The sequence below is a fragment of the Lupinus angustifolius genome, chromosome LG18, assembly GCF_001865875.1.
Source record: "Lupinus angustifolius cultivar Tanjil chromosome LG18, LupAngTanjil_v1.0, whole genome shotgun sequence".
In the NCBI taxonomy this organism is placed as follows: domain Eukaryota; kingdom Viridiplantae; phylum Streptophyta; class Magnoliopsida; order Fabales; family Fabaceae; genus Lupinus; species Lupinus angustifolius.
Genome location: NC_032026.1, coordinates 11,402,273 through 11,420,407, shown reverse-complemented (window position 1 = coordinate 11,420,407; position 18,135 = coordinate 11,402,273). Strand labels below are relative to the sequence as shown.

The window sequence follows — 18,135 nt, the reverse complement described above, 5'->3', positions numbered from 1 at the left end:
TCTTCTCATTCTCTCCATGTTTTTTTGAATTTGTCACTTTGATCCTTCATAAATTGAAAATTTTAAAAGTATCTTCAAAACTTTCAAATGTGAATCAAATAAGTCATTTTAACATATTTTATAATATTTGATAGAGACTGATTTGACCATAAAATGGTCAATTTAACTCACATTTAAAGTTTTTTTAGAGCAATTTTAGGTTTTTCAAAATTTGAGAATAAAAAAAATGTGAAAGACTGAAATAAGTATTTAAACCAACATGGCTTATCACTTGAGTAAAATAAGGTGGATATATCATTAGGAAAAGATATTGATAATATAATTGGTGCATGCTCCTCCACATGAGAGAAGAGTATTTTTATAAGGACCATTAGTCCAACATCCAATTCGAGAGAGGAATGGAGGAAGTGCAAAAGGTGAAGGACGAGGCACTGCAAATGTTGGGACTGTTTCAAGTTCTACCAAGGCTTGTTGTTTTCGATCTAGATTACACGCTCTGGCCTTTCTACTGGTATATATTACTACCTACCTATTTTCTTTTCCTTTGTTGTTTACACGATTTTTTTTGGTATAATGAAGGTATCTTCTATCAAAGGACCTAATCAGTTTGACTCTCATGTATCGAATATTTGACTTTTTTAGTCTGTTTAGTAACACCTGTAGAACAACGTCTTGTTTGTTTACATGAATTTACTGACTGGTTCTTACTTGTTCTTTTTTCTATGTTTTTGTATATATGCATTTCATAACTATATTCTCTTCAACATACGTTTGTGATTGTTTATATTTCATTGAGTGTCATTAACTCATTATTTTATGTGGGGTTCATTTTATTTTAGTGGGTTCCTCCTAGAATTCTTCCAAATAACAAAGGGTATGTTAAAAAAGTTGTCTTTAAAGAGTTACACACATTAAGGGATAGTGCAAAATAATATCTGAGGAGAAGACAATAGTATCTTTGTTCATGATATATTGATATTATTTATGCAATTTTCAGTGAGTGCCGCTCCAAGCGTGATACACCTTCTTTATTTCCTCATTCCAGAGGCATCTTGCATGCACTCAAAGACAAGGGAATTGATGCTGCCATTGCTTCTAAATCACCAACTCCTGATATTGCAAAAACATTTCTTGACAAACTCAGCATCACCTCAATGTTTGTCTCCCAGGTGTGTTATTCTTTACTTTTCATGTTGTTCTGTCTATTCTTTTCATCTTCTTTTTTGACATGGGAGCTTGAAGTTTTATATTTTGTTAAAGGAGATAAGGAAACTGATGCTTCATATTGTTTATGTACACTACTTCACATCTCATTGTGAAGTGAAAGATGTAGCAACATATCAGATTAACTGCATGTCTTAGTGAATAATAGGGCTAAGATTCAATTACAAATATACCTATCTACTACCTACTAACCATATAATATAAGTTAATTAGAATTCTGCATATAGGAGAATTGATAAGTTGATACTTACTAGAAATAATTTATGATAGAGAATTATAGTGTCGTTTGATGACTTGATTGTTGTTGTGTTACTTTGCTGTTGGCAAAATTTAACACTTATTTATGATTGTGCAGGAAATATTTTACACTGGGACACACAAAACAGATCATTTTCAGAAAATTCATGTAAAGACTGGGGTCCCGTTTAACTCTATGCTCTTTTTTGACGATGATAACAATAACATCCGAGGGGTAATAAAGGGTCTATATTGTTTTTTTGTTGTTGAAAAAATGTTTCTTAAATTTTTCTGTCATTTAGAATTGTGTCAGTTTTCTAGCTCATCTTATTTGGTTGGAAGAAGGATTATCATGTGATGATTTGTATTGGTGATCACAGGTGTCAGAAATGGGGGTAACGAGCATTTTGGTTAGAAAAGGAGTAACTCTTGGAGCATTCAGAGAAGGCCTTACGAAATTTTATCAAAACTGGAATGCATCAAAGGGCAAAGGTAAAAGGCATACATAAAGTGATAAAACTCTCAAAAGCTGTTATTTCCAAATATGACATATGAAATAGAATAATCTGATTGAAGTTTCTCATGTGGATTTTCAAACATTGTGTCTACTATATTACTCTCAGTTCCCAGAAGAAAAGGAAATAATACTTGAAGCTTTTTTACTATGAAAGTCAGATGTATATCTAGTTGGATGATATTTCCATCAATAATGCAGAAAATTAAACATTCAATCGAAGTTCCAAGTGTGAGTAAACAAGTTTGACCTTGACAGTGAGGGGTTAAAGTAAGAACTATATAAATGAAAATTTCATATAAAACCCAAATACCCTAAGTTTATCAAGGTAAGTTCATAGGTAAAGTTTCTCCCTTAACTCGTCTCTGGCATTTACATATTGCTGATTTACATGATTTCTGTGAAAGCATAACTACAGTACTTCATCTATTTATATTTTGACCCTCTGGTATCAATCTCTATATTCTCAAGCTCAGGAATTAGGACACAGATCTCTCAAAAACTAATATATTGAATAAATTCTCGGAAAATAAAGACTAGTACCTGAGTAGAAACGATTAGAATGAAAAGTCTAATGAATAAAAAATATGACTTTTATATATTTACACAGAATATGCAAATAATATCACATCTTTCGTAATGTAAATCAATTGCTACAACAAACAATACTGTAAGCAACTAGTCTAACATAAAAGCACCGAGGTATTCTCACTACGGAACAACTTTAGCAATTAGCACTACTCATGTCAGAAGTTTCAAACCCTTTCTTCAAGTAGCAGTCGTTCAAGTTCCTCCCTGCGCTTTTCCAACTCCTGAAAATGTCCATAAAATCAAGTAAATCGCAAAAAAATGCTGAGGAAAAATTAAATATCGATTAAATGTTATTTTCCAAATCCTCTAGGTTAAAATTGAAAACTAAGTCCACGCGGAGCTGGTCATTGATTCTCCATGCCAACTCTCCACCAATGGTGATGGACTTGAAAGCACAACCACCCACAAAAAAGGAAAGTACTACTGCAATATGACTACAGGTTCATGGCCAATTTAACAGGAATTGATGCAAGCCTCTAATACAAAAGAGTAGCGCTGTAAAGTATGAAGCTTCCAATACAAAAGACGAATCGGCTACTAACCAATCAAGAGAGGACAACAATACAGCAGTGAAAGTGGTAATGCAGTTGTAAATATCTTATTGTCACATCAGTTGTGCAATATACATCAAAAAATAGCTGCGTGCTCTTCAGCATTTCTCACTAGAAAATTTAATTGAATAAGTAGTAGATATTGTCCAGTAGATATGAAAACAATATTTTCATGAGGGATAATCATATGGTCAATTATTCAGAGACACGGCCTTTCTCAATTCAAATTGTGTTCTTATCCACCCATCTGTCAATTACCAAGACTGATATGTAGCAGAAGAAAATCTCAGATCTCTCTAGGTCAGTATGGTTTTCCCCATTGTACAAAACATATTATCAAGATCAAATAATATAGACAAGCAAATGGAATTCAATCCAACAATTAAATATAGCAGCATACCTCCAGATCTTTGGCTGCCTGCTCTACTGTGATCTCTTGCTTCTGGCGAGACCGTTTTAGAAACCCAATGCAAAGGACTCCCTTGAAAATAATGCAATGAAATTAACAAGAGTATCAACTTTATTTTTCATTCCTCGGTAGAGAATAAATTATTAGAAGATTAACAGAGGAAAGTCACATAAAAAATGTAAAGAATGATAAAAATCTACTAGAAAATAATTTTAACTCTATCTAAATGGTAATTTTATTCTTTGTTGAAAGGATCTAAATGATATATTGAATATGATAAAAGAGTGAATTAAATAAATGACAAGTTAAAATATTTTAAACTTGAAATTATTTAATTAGACAGAAAAGAAATTTTTTATGGCATACATCTTATAATATTTAATCTCTTATTAACTCCCCAAAATCTTCACGAATCAACATCAATATAAAACAAATAAATTGTGCTTATATTTTCAGGCACTTACTGGGAAGCACTCTGCCACACATAACAAACATTATCAAAGAAATATAGACATTATTCGACTAAATAGTTTGGTCTCTTCTTACTGAAACAACATAAACTAGTCCACAGGCAAGAAGCAAATAGCTGGCCATGCTCTGAAATGTAACAAGCTCCTTTCGCTCCCCAAAATAGTCAGGGAAAGCCCTTGTCATGACTGCAACACTGCAGAAATAAAACCACCATTCAGAAACCAAACGAGTACGATGTTCATGCACCATGATGTAAAAAAATATCTTGCTAACACTCAAACAATTTGATGTTGTTCTAAATACTAGCACCCAAATGATAATTTAATTAATAAATACTAACATTTTATTTATTAGTGGACACTACTACCAGTACACGATGTAATTAATCTAACATTATCCCAGTTTCAACTTCAAACAACTGAACATGTACTAAACTTATACAAGTTGAAAACTTAAAACATGTTGCTTAAGGTATAAGTGACCATCACAAAAAGAAGAGAAAAGGCATAGCTAAACTGCAAAGAAATGAGAAAATGCATCAGAAACATAATTCTGACTAAAGGAAACACATACAAGATCTGCAGCATACCCCTTGCAGCCCAATACTCCGAAACCTGTAAAGAGAATAATAGGATCGTTAGTAGCAACAGTAAAGAATAATACCCCATAAACCATGTTTTTTCAATCATCAACAACAACAGCAATAAGTCATATAAATTAATAAAGAAAACACGCCTGCCAGAATTTGATGATGAAACTCCATTCTGTTTCCGCAAGAAACACAAGAAACGCAAACACAACCGCGTAACAGCGAAATATGCCATCGAAAATCTGAAAAATTAGATAGAAAGTGACAAACACATTAGCACAAAGAATGAATATTAGAGAGAGGATGGAAGATGCAGAAAAGGGGAGGGGCATACATCAGATCCGTGTCTGAAGGAGCGCACAGCAGATAGGATATTGACTATGATGCAAAGAATGGCAGCCAAACAAGTCACGAAGCTGAAGCACCTACATGCTACCAAAAATGGGTCTGGTCTCCTTCTGATTCTAGTTTTATTGCTTGAAATAACTACCGGCACATTCTCCTCCACTTCCTCAACGTTTCTTGACATTATCTCAAGCTAACAATCTTGGAAAAGATATAAAATTAAGAGAAGAAAATATTTTCCTTCGCCTTGGTTTCCTAGGAAACTTGTGTGTGAGAATGAGTTTATAATAGAGCATTATGACATCATTCAATAGATGTAGCCGACTCTACCTAAATGGTTTGTTGTTGATGTTGTTTCTTTGTTTTCTTTTAAACTTGTATGTGACAGTGAGTTTAGAGTTATCTTGATTAACTGGATGATAACTTTCTTGTAAGATAAATAACCACATGCTTGAGCATGATAAATGCATGCTCCACAATACATGTTACTAAAAATATAAATGACTAACTTAAGATTTATATAAGTTTAATTAAAATTATGTTATATGCTGCCACAGAAACACATTGGATCAAAATCATAAATTAATTAGGTCACAAGATCTCAGTCATGGTGATCAATTGACAAGAGTTACATGACAATATGCAATATGCAATTTGCATCGAAATGAGTAATGGAGAAAATGAAATAAAAAATAGAAACAAATCCGCTATAAATTTGTAACGAAAAAAAGTATAAGAATGTTACCAAAGCTTGCAGTTATGCCTTCTCCTCTAGGTGGTGATGGAAGATGCTATCCCATGAAGGAAGAAAGAAGAGCACGTTTAACGAACTAATGGTATATTTTAAGGTGCAAAAAACTAATGGTTTCGAGGACCAAGAAAAAGTGGTGATGTGTGTGGAGTGAGAGGTTTAGTTGGGCTGGATTAGGCCCACAATATGGGATTTAGGGAATTGGGCAACTACAAGTCTAAACAAATTCAAGCTTATCTAAAAGAGGAATGTACCTATCAATTTAAAATAACTAATTTGAAATATTGTTCGAAATTTTTTATAACCAATTTGAGATTTTTTTTTAAATTTTGAGTGATAAAATGAAACACTTAATCATCAAATATATTCTTTTAAAATTTATTATGAACCTTTGTGTCTAAATGGTTAAGTTATTTCTCATAATAATTTATATATTTTTTAGCATATATAAGTAGAATCCAATATCATACGTTTCTAAGGTTGGGTGGCTCATATGGTAGTAAAGATTAGAGGTTGTTGTGTATTATGAAGTTGAGAATAATGGTTGTTTTCATGAGCTCTTTGAGTTGGATAAATAATCCATTTCAAACTTGAATTAAGTTTTAAGATGGACAAAATTTTATCAACTTTACCGGAGTTAAATCTATTAGAACTCAGAAAATAAGATATAGCAGAAAAAAGGAAAGAATGTATTGCATTGTATTGATCAACTGATGCTATTTATAGCCTTACTCAAAACAGAAAAGTAACCGACCACATTTTACATACCTTGTTACGACTTCACTCTAGTCACTAGTCTTGCCTTCAACATCCCCCTCCTTGCGGTTAAGGTAACGACTTCGGGCATGACCAGCTCCTATGGTGTGATGGGTAGTGTGAATTTATCGTTGTATGGCTAACCGGTGATTACTAGCAATTTCGGCTTTATGTAGGCGAGTTGCATCCTATAATCCGAACTAAGGACAAGTTTTTGGAGTTAGCTCACCCTCGCGGGATCGCTATCCTTTGTCTCGGCCATTGTAGCATGTATGTCGCTCAGGCCATAAGGGGCATGATGACTTGACGTCATCCAATTCTAATAAATCTTGCTTGATTTCTTCTTCTGTTCTGCCCCAGACCCAACATTTTTCTTCTTCAAAAGTAACATCTTTACCGACAAATATCTTCTTTGAAATTAGATCATATAACTTCCAAGCCTTGGCATCACTGACTCCTATGAAGACACATTTTCTACTCTTATCATCCAACTTACTCCTCCTTTGATATGATATATGAACATATGCTACACATCCAAAAATTCAAAAATACTCCACAACTGGTTTCTCACCACTCCATGCCTCTGCTGGTGTTTTGTTTTCAACTACTACTGTTGGACATCGATTTTGAATGTGTATACACCATCTCATAGCCTCGGGCCAGAATGCTTTAGGAACTCGCTTCTCGTTTAACATAGATCGAACATTATTCATAATCGACATGTTTTTCCTTTCAGCAACTTCATTTTGATGAGGAGTATAACCTGTTGTCAATTATCTAATAATGCCTTGTGATTTACAAAATTCTCCCAACTCGTTTGAGATGAACTCACCACCCATATATGTCCTCAAACAAGCTATGTATGCATCTATCTCCTTTTCAACACAAGCCTTATATTTTTTGAATGTTACAAAATCTTATGACTTCTCTTGTCGCTGTTTGAAGCAGGCTTGATAGGACCACATATATCTGAATGCACTAGTTGAAGTTATTTTGATGCTCTCCACAAGCTATTCCTCGGTACAGGCTTTCTACGCTGCTTGTCGGTTAAGCATGTGGTGCATATTTCCTTCAGAGATTTTAGAGAGGTAAGCTAATCATCATTTTATTGTAGGTAAATGTTCTTAGTCCCTTGTGATTCAAGTGCCCAAAGCGACAATGCCACATGTGAGCCTCTTTATCTGATTCAACCTCAACTTGCAAACACAAAGAATTTTTCGGTTGCATAGAGGCTGACACATGAAACATTCTATTCTCACTCATGTTAGTTTGCATAATCAATCCCCTCATAGGATGAAATACTTTGCAAGTCTCGTCCTGAATTAAAATGACTAACCCCTTCTCTTGAAGTTGTCATATGCTTAATAAATTGTTTTTAAGCTCAGGAATATAGTAGACATTAGATATTACATGGGTTATGCCATTCAATTGCATCCTTATACTTCCTTTTGCTGCCACTATCATTCTCATAGCATTCCCAAGCTTTACTGTCCTACTAAAATCTTCTTCCAAATTCAGAAACCATTCCTTGTTCTCCATCATATGATTACTGCAGCCCGAGTTAAGATATCATATCTCTTCTCTCTTTGTTTGATGAGGTTCTTCATAGGACATCGGCAAAATCTCTTCTTCTTCTTCTTCCAACTCAACATAGTTTGTCTTTTTTTCAGAGCTAGGACACTCATATTGATAGTGCCTTAACCTATGGCATTTGAAACACTCAATAATTGCTTTGTTTAGAGGTTGTCTCCTTCTACCTCTGCCACGTCCTCCTCTAAACACACATTGACCCCTTCCTCTGCTTGATCTATCTTCTTGAGCCACTTTCAACACATGTTCTTCCTTTTGGTATCCCTGCACTCTTTGTTCATAGACCAACAAACTATCATGCAACTCATCAATGCTCGAAGTACTTAGATCATTTGACTCCTCTATTGAGAAAATAACATAATTGAACTTAACTGTCAACGATCTAAGTATCTTACTAATCACTGCACTTTGCTCCATTGTCTCACCATTTGACTTCATCTTGTTCACCACAGTCAAGGTTTGTCCCAAAAAGTTGTCCACCTTCTCTCCTTCTTTCATGGCAATCAAATCAAACTCTCTTATCAAGGCTTGAAGTTGTGCCATTTTCACCTTCGTGGATTCTTGATAATTCTGTTTAGTTGAATTCCAAATTGCCTTCGACGTCCTATTGTCAAGAATTGTTTCCAGGATTTCTCTATCAATTGCATGGAATAAGAAGTTCTTGACTTTCAGATCTTTGAGTTTAGCCTCCTCCATGGCCTTCCTCTACTTTTCACTTGCTGATGTTGTCCCAATTGCCGTAGTAGGCATCCCTTCATCCATCAGGCTCCACATCTCCTTGCTCATGAGAAAATTCTCCATCATCATTGACCAATAATCATAATGACCATCGAACCTCAGAATAGATGGTTGTACAAACTTATCTGAGATTGACATCTTATCTCTCTGTATGTTTAACTCACACTTCTTACACACACTCTATCACTCTATATCAGATAAAGGTGGAAACAGGTCAGGTTAGGCTTTGCCTTAAACAGGCCAAGCATATATAGCATATAGGAGTCTGGGTCTGGCATGTTTAAAAAAGAAATCAAAGCCTAGGTCTGGTCTGTTTAAAAGTCTGGCCTAGCTTGTTAGCATGTTTAAAGACCTGATATACTATATGGTCATGAAATAGACCACCTTATCTATATTTGAATGGGCTAATATGCCAACTTTTGGCTAGGTACATCTAACTCTAATAATTAAAATATCTTTTTTTATTTATATAATATTACTAAATAGGTCAGTCTGTTAGGCTTAATAGGTCTTTCAAATGGCCTAGAGCCTGACATGTTAAGCTAAATATGTTTTTTTAAAAAGCTTGAGTCTGACCTGTTTACAAAAAAAATCTGGTCTAACCTAGCTTGTTATAGGCCAAGTGATAGGCTCCTGATAGGCGACCTAGCCTCTTTCTACCTTAATATCATGCCCCTTGTGGATCTCTGATACCAATTATTAAAAATCAGAAAATAAGAGATATCAGAAAAGAATAAAGATTGCACTGCATTGTATTGATCAATTGAGGCTATTTATAGCCTTATTCAAAACAGAAAAGTAACAGACTATATTTTCCATGCCTATAATGTGACCACTAAGAAACTGAAAAACGGTTTTATTCTCCGAAACGGTTAAATATCTCTAACAAAATTAAGTTTGATTTGACTCGGCCTACTTTTAGCTTTAATTATGCATACCAAAGGAATCATATGTTTTTTTCCCTACTACCCTTCACTCAAAATATTTTCCTGATATAAAATTAAGCTATGATAGGGAGAATAACTTAAGAGAGATTGGCATAACAAATGTTATTTGTTTAAAAGAGATAATAAAAGAAAATGGTTAACCAATTTTATTTCATTATTTCAAACACCATCTTACTTTGCATAATATTGAATTTACTCCCCAAATTTAAAACATGTACAAAAAAGAATATCAAACTATGGTTTTGGGTAAAATAATCCATTGAAGTTTAAAGAATTATCTTAATTTTGCAATATGATTAAATCCATAAACTTAGATACGTGCAAATATGAAATTGAATTCTTATTGGACATAATTTTTTATATTAAATTTTAACAGACACAATGAAGAACTATCTTGAACTAGACCCAAAGTTCAAGCCATTTTGCATATTTTTAAATTTGGGGACTATATCACATATCATGGTAGTTCATATTAAACTTCTCACGTAACATATAGAATATGGTTCTGCTAACAAGTGTCACATCACATCTATATTGTTTAATAATTTAGATTGGAAAGTTAAGTTCAATACTGACAAACATGTTAAAGCATCAACCTTTCAAGACTAATTTCTGTCACTTTCAAGACTAATACGTAAGGTACTTGCCTTCTAATATCATAGTTAGAGCGTTTCAATGATTAACATCTAATACATGGGTGAGCAGTGGAAAGAGACAACATTTACATATAACTATTATACCTAACATCTAATATATTCAGATCTCATCCATAAATATTAAAGTGAGTAAATTACATTAACACCTACGAGTTTTAATGAAATATACAAATGTTAAGTGCCAAATTGTTAAGGAAATTCATATGATTTTGGGAAACTTAGTACGCATTTATGCTGTAACTGTGTAAGATTCCTCATAACTTAGTAATCTTGTCATGTGTAGGAAATTTTATGTGTTTATGTTGTTTCAGGATGAGATTTAAGAAAAAAGGAGAAAATGGAGAATATTGGTACTTCTGAGCACCGCAAGCATCGCCTAAGCAAGGAGAGGGTCACCCAAGCCAAAAATAGCAGAAAAATCACCAGAAATCGTTGTTGTCCCTGGCCCAAGCGAGGGACTATTGCCCAAGCGAAAATTGGAGCTAAAAAGGCCCTGGTGTCCTGCTTGATCCTCGCTTAAGCGAAGGATCCTCGCCCAAGCAAGGGATGTCTCGCCCAAGCGAGGTACTCAGGTCTGAAAGCCTCTTATTTACTCGCCCAAGCAAGAATCTCTAGGTTGGGCGAGAGTTTGGAAGTTGGAATTGATAATGGCGGTTTCAGAAAGGGATCAGATTCACTTTTCAGAAGATATTTGGCACGAAAATAGAGAGAAACACAAGGAGATTAGGATAGAAATCGTGGAAACGATTCTACTTCGCATTATTCCTTGTATAATTTCATGATTCAAGTGTTGTAATAGCGAGAATGAGTGATTAGATCTTGCTGCGGGATTCGAAATGTAATCTTCCAACCTTTGTACTCCTTGATTTGATTCCATTGTAATTGTTATTTGATTTTTGGAAATTCATCCTGTTCTTAATGCATGAATTTAATTTGCTACTAATTTCTTGTTCTTGGGTTCAAGTTTAATTGAGAAGTTAAACTTGACACCGAACCTGGATCATCTTCCTTTATACATCATTGCTCTAGAAATGGAGAATGATGCATGAATTGCTTTTACATGGAACTTGATGCTAATTAATCGGTCAAATATCCAAGGAATTGGTATTTGAGCGATTATCTAAAGATTTTAAACTCAAGAGATTGATGTGAATGATTTGAATGATATGTGCATCTGAATCAGTAACTTCATAATTCACTTGGAATTGAATCCATGGATGCCATTGGGAAAGAACGATGCATTTCGATCCCAATTTATTTTACTTTTTTTCGGTCAATTTATAATTTTTCACAATTAAACACAAAATTTTATAAAAACATCATTGTAAATATGTACTCAATTCATTCTTGTAGGAATTAGTGTAAATCTAGTTTGCTCCCTGAGGACGATATCCCGATATTTTACCGGATTTTATTATTTGGACGATACGGTGCACTTGCCGTTCCGTAAATATCTAACAAGTTTTTGGCGCCGCTGCCGGAGAGCAATGAGCGATTTACATTATTTTTTTATAGAGTTTATTGAGTTTTGTACATAGTTATTCTTTAATTATGTGTAGTATAGTGTTAACCCTTGTGCTAACCTTTGCTGTAGTTTTCTTATTTATGCTTTTGCGAGGTAAATCTAAAGAAGAGCAACTACAATACATTCCAGAGATTGAGAAGTCTGCTAAAAGTAACCGAAAGAAAGCAAAAGAGAAGAAACAACAGGGTCCTCAGGAAGCACAATGTAGCTCTGAATCGGCTACAGTTCTTACAGTTTCAGAATCTCAGTCTGAGAAGATAGAGAATGTCAATAATGTTTCTGATAATAACCCAAGGCCTAATCCTCCAAGGAGGACTTTAGGAGACTATGCTATGTGTCAAGGTCCTCGACACTACTCTAGCATTGTGTTTCCACACACCACTAGAATAGTGGAAATCAAGCCTGCATATCTGAATCTAGTCAGTGCTCATCAGTTCACGGGGAAGGATTAATAAAATCCATATGCTCCTTTGGACAATTTCTATGAGCTGGTGGTCACTATGGGGTATTCTGACACCGAGAGGGAAGCTGCATATATGATATTCTTTCCATTTTCCCTCCTTGGTGAAGCTAGGGAATGGCTAAAATCACATCCAACCCAAAGCTTAATCAATTGGAGTAATTTGGAAACAAAGTTCTTAGACAAGATTTTTCCCTCCGACGAGGTATGTGCATGCAAACTTCGAAATTTCAACATTCAGACAAGGTATTGAGGAAGCTTTTATGGGGCATGAGAACGTTTCCAGATGTTGCTGAGGAAATGTCCTAATCATGGATTTGAAGATGTTGATCAACTAAACATATTTTGTAATGGATTGAAGCCAAAGACTAATATGATATTGGATGCCGCAGTTGGTGGCACCATGATGGCAGTGGATCCTGAGCAAGCCACCAGAATTATTACTACATTATCTGCTACAGATCGGCAGGCTCAGCATAATAGATGGACGATACAAAAGAGAGGAGTGCTGGATTTGAATACTTCTGATGCCATTTTGGCTCAGAACAAAATTATGACACAGCAGATTGAGGCACTTACAAAGCAAATGTCCAAGTTGCCTCAACAATTGAATGTGGTGCAAACTCTTTCTGTTCATCAACAGATGCTACACTATGAATTTTGTGGGGGTAATCATGTTACTGGTCATTGCTCAATGCCTATCAACACACATGCAGAAGAGGTTTAGTATGTTAACAATCAACCTCGTCAGGCTAATTTCCCTAGCAACCCTTCGTTCAACAATAAGTTTTCACAGGGTTGGAGGGAAAACTAGAACCAGAATCAGAATTTTGGGTGGAGGCAGGATGTAGGACCATCTAACAGGCAACTGCCATATCAACCATCTTACCAGCAAGGTCCACATCCACCATTACATGAGAGGCATACAAAGTTGGAAGAAACATTGGAGAAGTTTATGCAAGTCTCCATTTCAAACCAGAAAATATTGATGCTTCTATCAGAAATTTGGAGACTCAAGTGGGTCAGTTGGCTAAGCAAATGGCTGAACAGAACTCAGATCGACAACAATTCTCAGCCAACACTCAAACCAATCCAAAAGAACACTGCAAATCTATCACTACTATAAGTGGTAAGGTCATTGGTAAGGGTATTGGTGAGAACTTGGTTGTTGAGGAAGAGGTTCTGAGAAATACTGAAGCTAAAATATTAGAGAAGATAATCAGAGAGACACAAAAGGGTGAAGTGGTACAAGATGAGGAAGATGTTGTCACTAATGAGGATGATATAAGGGAGAACAATGATAAGAGGAAGGGTGACCTACCTCAGTCGAAGGATCTCCCTTATCCAAAGAAACCTTCCAAGAAAGACAAAGAGCGACAATATGCTAGGTTCTTGGATTTATTCAAGAACCTCCAGATCAACATTCCATTCATGGAGGCGATGGAACAAATGCATGTGTATGCTAAATTCATGAAGGATTTGTTGACAAAGAAAAGAAAGTTTTCGGAAGAGCCAGTGACCTTAGACGCTGGATGCAGTGCTATCATTTAGAAGTCTTTGCCTGAGAAGACTAAAGATCCTAACAGCTTCACCATTTCGGTCACTATTGGTGAATTATCTGTGGGAAAGGCATTGCTTGATCTGTGTGCCAAAATTAATTTGATGCCCCTTTCTATGCTGAAAAGAATTGGGGATTTGGAAATCAAGCCTACTAGGATGACTTTGCAACTTGCTGATAGATTTGTCAAGTATCCTTATGGAGTTGCAGATGATGTTTTGGTGAAGGTTGATGGGTTGGTCTTTCTTGTGGATTTTGTCATCATGAATATTAAAGAGGATAAGGAGGTTCCTCTTATTTTGGGCAGACCTTTCATGAAGACTGCCCGAGTTATTATTGATGATGAAAAGTTGAAGGTAAGATTTGAAGACCAAGAAGTGAATTTTAATGTTTTTGAGGCTATGCAGCATCCGAAGGACAAGCAACACTGCTTTCGGGTGGATGTCATTGAGGACTTATCCATGCTCGATGACATTTATTTGAGTAGGAGTAGTCCTTTGGAGAAGGTTTTAATGGGAGACCTAGAGGGAAATAGTATAAAGGCGGATAAGATTATCAAGACATGTTTGGTAGAGTTAGATGCACCCCGCAAGGTTGTCTCTAATCAGAATCATTTTGAAGAGTTGGGGGAAAAGAAGACAGTTGAAGCTCCAAAGGAGGAGTTGAAAGTACTTCCTTCACATTTGAAGTATGTATTTTTAGAAGAAGGAGGGCAGAAACTGGTAATCATCAGCAGTGCCCTTACATGTGATGAAGAACAATTGTTAATTAGGGTGATGAGGAAGAATGCAGGGACAATAGGATGGATACTGGCTGATTTGCATGGAATCAGTCATCTTATTGCATACATAAGATCCATATAGAAGAAGATTACAAACCATTGGCGCAAGCTCAGAGGCGTCTTAATCCCACTATGAAGGAAGTGGTGAAGAAGGAAGTAGTGAAACTATTAGATGATGGGATGATTTATCTCATATCTGATAGTAAGTGGGTTAGTCCTGTTCAGGTGATCCCAAAGAAGGGAGGTATGACTGTGGTCAGGAATGACAAGGATGAACTCATCCCGACCAGAACAGTCACTGGTTGGCAAATGTGTATTGATTACCGAAAACTGAATCAGACCACTCACAAATATCACTTTCCTCTGCCATTCATGGACCAAATGATAGAAAGATTGGTTGGACAAGAATTCTACTGTTTCCTGGATGGTTATTCTGGTTATAAACAGATCACTATGGATCCCTAAGACCAGGAAATAACAGATTTCCCTTGTCCTTTTGGTGTCTTCGCATACATGAAGATGCCATTTGGATTGTGCAATGCACCAGCAACATTTCAGAGGTGCATGCTAGCTATTTTTTCTGATCTTGTGGAGCAGTGCATTGAGGTCTTTATGGACGACTTCTCGATCTTTGAGTCGTCATTTGATAGCTGCTTGGCAAATCTAGACATCGTTCTGCAACGATGTGTTGAGACAAATCTGATACTGAACTGGGAAAAGTGTCACTTCATGGTGACTGAGGTAGTGGTCTTGGGACATAAGATCTCTTCCAATGGAATCGAAGTTGACAAGGAAAAGATTGAGGTCATCAAGGACCTTCCACCACCACTTAATGTCCAGGGAATTCAGAGTTTTCTTGGGCATGCAGGTTTCTATAGAAGGTTTATTAAAGACTTTTCTAAAATAGCAAAGCCACTCAGCAATCTTTTAAACAAATATACTATTTTTCAATTTGATGCTGAGTATGCCAAATCTTCTGAAACCTTAAAACAAAAATTGATTTCTACCCCGTTATAGTAGCGCCTGACTAACATCTTGATTTTGAACTTATGTGTGATACTAGTGATTATGTTGTCGGCGCGATACTAGGACTGCGAAAGGCTAAAGTTTTCCATGCCATACACTATGCTAGTAAGGTACTCAGTGAGTCACTAGTTAATTATGCCACCACAGAAAAAGAACTACTAGCTACGTATATGTTTTGGAGAAATTTAGATCCTATTTGGTTGGCTCCAAAGTCATAATTTTTACTGATCATGCTACTATAAAATACTTGCTAACTAAATTGGACTCCAAGCTGAGATTGTTGTGTTGGGTTGTGTTGTTGCAGGAATTCGACTTGGTGATCAAGGATAAAAAAAGAGTGAGAATTGTGTAGTAGATCATCTGTCAAGACTAGTCAATCAAGAGGTCATAGTAAGAGAATCAGAGGTGGTGGAGGAGTTTAATGATGAGAAGCTTCTCATTGTTCAGGAAAGACCATGGTTTGCTGACATGGCTAACTTTAAAGCTGCAGGGGTCATTCCTGAAGAATTGTCGTGGCATCAAAAGAGAAGATTCTCGCGAGAGTCCCGTCAGTATGTGTGGGACGACCTTCATCTTTTTAAGACAGGGTCAGATGGACTATGGAGAAGGTGTGTATCCAGAGGAGAAGCCAAGAGCATCCTATGGCATTGTCACAGTTCGCCATATGGAGGGCACTTTAATGAAGAGAGGACAACTGCAAAAGTCCTCCAATCTGGCTTCTACTGCCCTTCTGTATTCAAGGATGCACATCAGTATGCACAACAATATGATAAATGCTAGAGATCAGGCGGGATCTCTAAGAGGAATGAAATGCCTTTGACAAACAATCAAGAAATTGAGGTGTTTGATTGTTGGGGAATTGACTTTATGGGACAATTTCCACTGTCATGTTCATAAGTATATGTTCTGGTGGCAGTGGATTATGTGTCCAAATGGGTAGAAGCCATAACTGCATAAAAGGATGATGCTAAGACTGTGATCAAGTTTTTGAAGAGGAATGTATTCAGTCGGCTTGGCACACTTCAGGTACTAATCAGTGATGGAGGATCACATTTATGCAATTCACAATTGGAGAAGGTCCTACAACACTACGGGGTCCGACACAAGGTAGCATCACCTTATCATCCCCAAATAAATGGACAAGTGGATGTGCCCAATCGAGAGATCAGAGAATTCTGGAAGAAACTGTGTCAACCACAAGGAATGATTGGTCTCTTCGATTGGATGATGCACTATGGGCATACCAGACAACATTCAAAGCACCTACCCGATTGTCCCCATTTCAGCTGGTATATGGGAATGCCTGTCATTTGCCTGTAGAGCTTGAGCATAAAGCATTTTGGGCCCTCAAGTTTTTCAATCTGGACCCTAAAGAAGCAAGTGACCAAGGAAACTTCAGTTGCAACATTTGGAGGAGATGAGGCTCACTGTAACACCGCGAATTTTACGATTTTGAATTATAAGATTTTGATAATATTGTTATTAATTATATCTTCGAAAATGAATTTCTGGGAATTTTCGGTAAAGAATTAGACAAAACTCTAGTTGAGTTGTAGTCTTGTAATTCTATTTCCAATGTGGTGGTAAAGTTTCATGATTTTTGGAGATAGTCGGTTTCGGACTGCTGTCGGGGCCGAATCTCACGCGGTACGGCTTAAAAAGTGGTTCTTGAGTTCCGTAACTCGGAATTGAATTCCGATTGCGCCGTTGGATTCGTAATTTCATTTCGAGTCAATATGGACCCTGAGTAAACCCATACATATTTTCTAAATATTTTTAGCTCGGAATGACGAAATTCGAAATTCTAATCAGATATTAAAATCAGGCGATTTATAATACTCGATCGAGTATTGGCCAATAATACTCGGGCATGTTTATCGCACATGTCCGCGAAGTGGTCATTTTGCGTTGGGATGCGAAATTTGCTTTTCCATAAAGCAAGCCTCACATCACTTTCTCAAATATCTCATGAGCTCATCATTAGTCACCCTAGGAGATTTTTGATGATTGCCTAGAGGGAAATCTGATTTCCCTTCTCTCCTTAAACCCTCACACTTCACACTTCACTCTCACACTCTTGCAATTTCAAAAAGAAGGTAAATCCTCTCTTCATTTTTCCTCTCATTTCTCATTTGCTTCTTCCATCTTCAATCCTTGATCTCTCAGCATTCAACCAATGGATATTGATGAAATTTAAGTATGTTGTTCATGAGCATGTCATGAACATATTCAACCGTTGAAATTTTCTAAAACGCTTTCTAACTCATTTTCTCCTCAAAACCGAAAATGGTGATGTTCTTGAACTTATGAAAATATTTTGTGGAAACCATGAACAACTTGTGTTCATGGAGTTGATATAATGTTTTATTACATGCATTTGGTTGTTTTAGCCAAAGGGGATGATGAAATCAAAGGA

General features: G+C 36.1%; 4 protein-coding genes across 5 annotated transcripts; 2 read left to right on the top strand and 2 right to left on the bottom strand.

The window, feature by feature from the left end:
• Positions 311-2,131, top strand: LOC109333509 (magnesium-dependent phosphatase 1-like). 2 transcript variants are annotated; one of them, XM_019569029.1, is made up of 4 exons: positions 311-511; positions 998-1,169; positions 1,580-1,691; positions 1,837-2,131. In XM_019569029.1, exons 1-4 carry the CDS (start codon positions 399-401, stop codon positions 1,968-1,970), a joined length of 531 nt encoding a protein of 176 aa, XP_019424574.1. In that variant the 5' UTR covers positions 311-398; the 3' UTR covers positions 1,971-2,131. The 2 variants fall into 2 exon arrangements, with proteins under 2 accessions (XP_019424574.1, XP_019424572.1); XM_019569027.1 differs by having other exon boundaries at positions 316-511; positions 1,580-1,696; positions 1,842-2,131.
• LOC109333508 lies at positions 2,551-5,797 on the bottom strand. The gene is made up of 7 exons (XM_019569026.1): positions 5,677-5,797; positions 4,921-5,132; positions 4,733-4,828; positions 4,571-4,611; positions 4,073-4,190; positions 3,518-3,598; positions 2,551-2,787 (listed from the first exon to the last, which is right to left on the bottom strand). Exons 2-7 carry the CDS (start codon positions 5,113-5,115, stop codon positions 2,731-2,733), a joined length of 588 nt encoding a protein of 195 aa, XP_019424571.1. The 5' UTR covers positions 5,116-5,132; positions 5,677-5,797; the 3' UTR covers positions 2,551-2,730.
• Positions 8,008-8,724, bottom strand: LOC109332546. The gene has a single exon (XM_019567530.1). It carries the CDS (start codon positions 8,722-8,724, stop codon positions 8,008-8,010), a length of 717 nt encoding a protein of 238 aa, XP_019423075.1.
• Positions 15,207-16,499, top strand: LOC109332545. Its single transcript, XM_019567529.1, has 4 exons — positions 15,207-15,574; positions 15,757-15,829; positions 16,024-16,056; positions 16,167-16,499. The coding sequence occupies exons 1-4, from the start codon at positions 15,207-15,209 to the stop codon at positions 16,497-16,499; spliced, it is 807 nt and encodes a 268-aa protein (XP_019423074.1).

What these genes read in the sequence shown, in the direction of transcription:
- LOC109332545 (XM_019567529.1), top strand. Translation starts at nt 15,207, where the DNA reads ATGAAGATGCCATTTGGATTGTGCAATGCACCAGCAACATTTCAGAGG. An exon ending in CCATACACTATGCTAGTAAG is followed by an intron (nt 15,830 to 16,023) that starts GTACTCAGTGAG and finishes GTGTTGTTGCAG; the next exon opens with GAATTCGACTTGGTGATCAA. An exon ending in TGATCAAGGATAAAAAAAGA is followed by an intron (nt 16,057 to 16,166) that starts GTGAGAATTGTG and finishes CTCATTGTTCAG; the next exon opens with GAAAGACCATGGTTTGCTGA.
- LOC109333508 (XM_019569026.1), bottom strand. Translation starts at nt 5,115, where the DNA reads ATGTCAAGAAACGTTGAGGAAGTGGAGGAGAATGTGCCGGTAGTTATT. An exon ending in TCATCATCAAATTCTGGCAG is followed by an intron (nt 4,612 to 4,732) that starts GCGTGTTTTCTT and finishes TTCTCTTTACAG; the next exon opens with GTTTCGGAGTATTGGGCTGC. An exon ending in GACTAGTTTATGTTGTTTCA is followed by an intron (nt 3,599 to 4,072) that starts GTAAGAAGAGAC and finishes ATTATTTTCAAG; the next exon opens with GGAGTCCTTTGCATTGGGTT.
- LOC109333509 (XM_019569029.1), top strand. Translation starts at nt 399, where the DNA reads ATGGAGGAAGTGCAAAAGGTGAAGGACGAGGCACTGCAAATGTTGGGA. An exon ending in CCTCAATGTTTGTCTCCCAG is followed by an intron (nt 1,170 to 1,579) that starts GTGTGTTATTCT and finishes ATGATTGTGCAG; the next exon opens with GAAATATTTTACACTGGGAC. An exon ending in CGATGATAACAATAACATCC is followed by an intron (nt 1,692 to 1,836) that starts GAGGGGTAATAA and finishes TGTATTGGTGAT; the next exon opens with CACAGGTGTCAGAAATGGGG.
- LOC109332546 (XM_019567530.1), bottom strand. Translation starts at nt 8,724, where the DNA reads ATGGAGGAGGCTAAACTCAAAGATCTGAAAGTCAAGAACTTCTTATTC.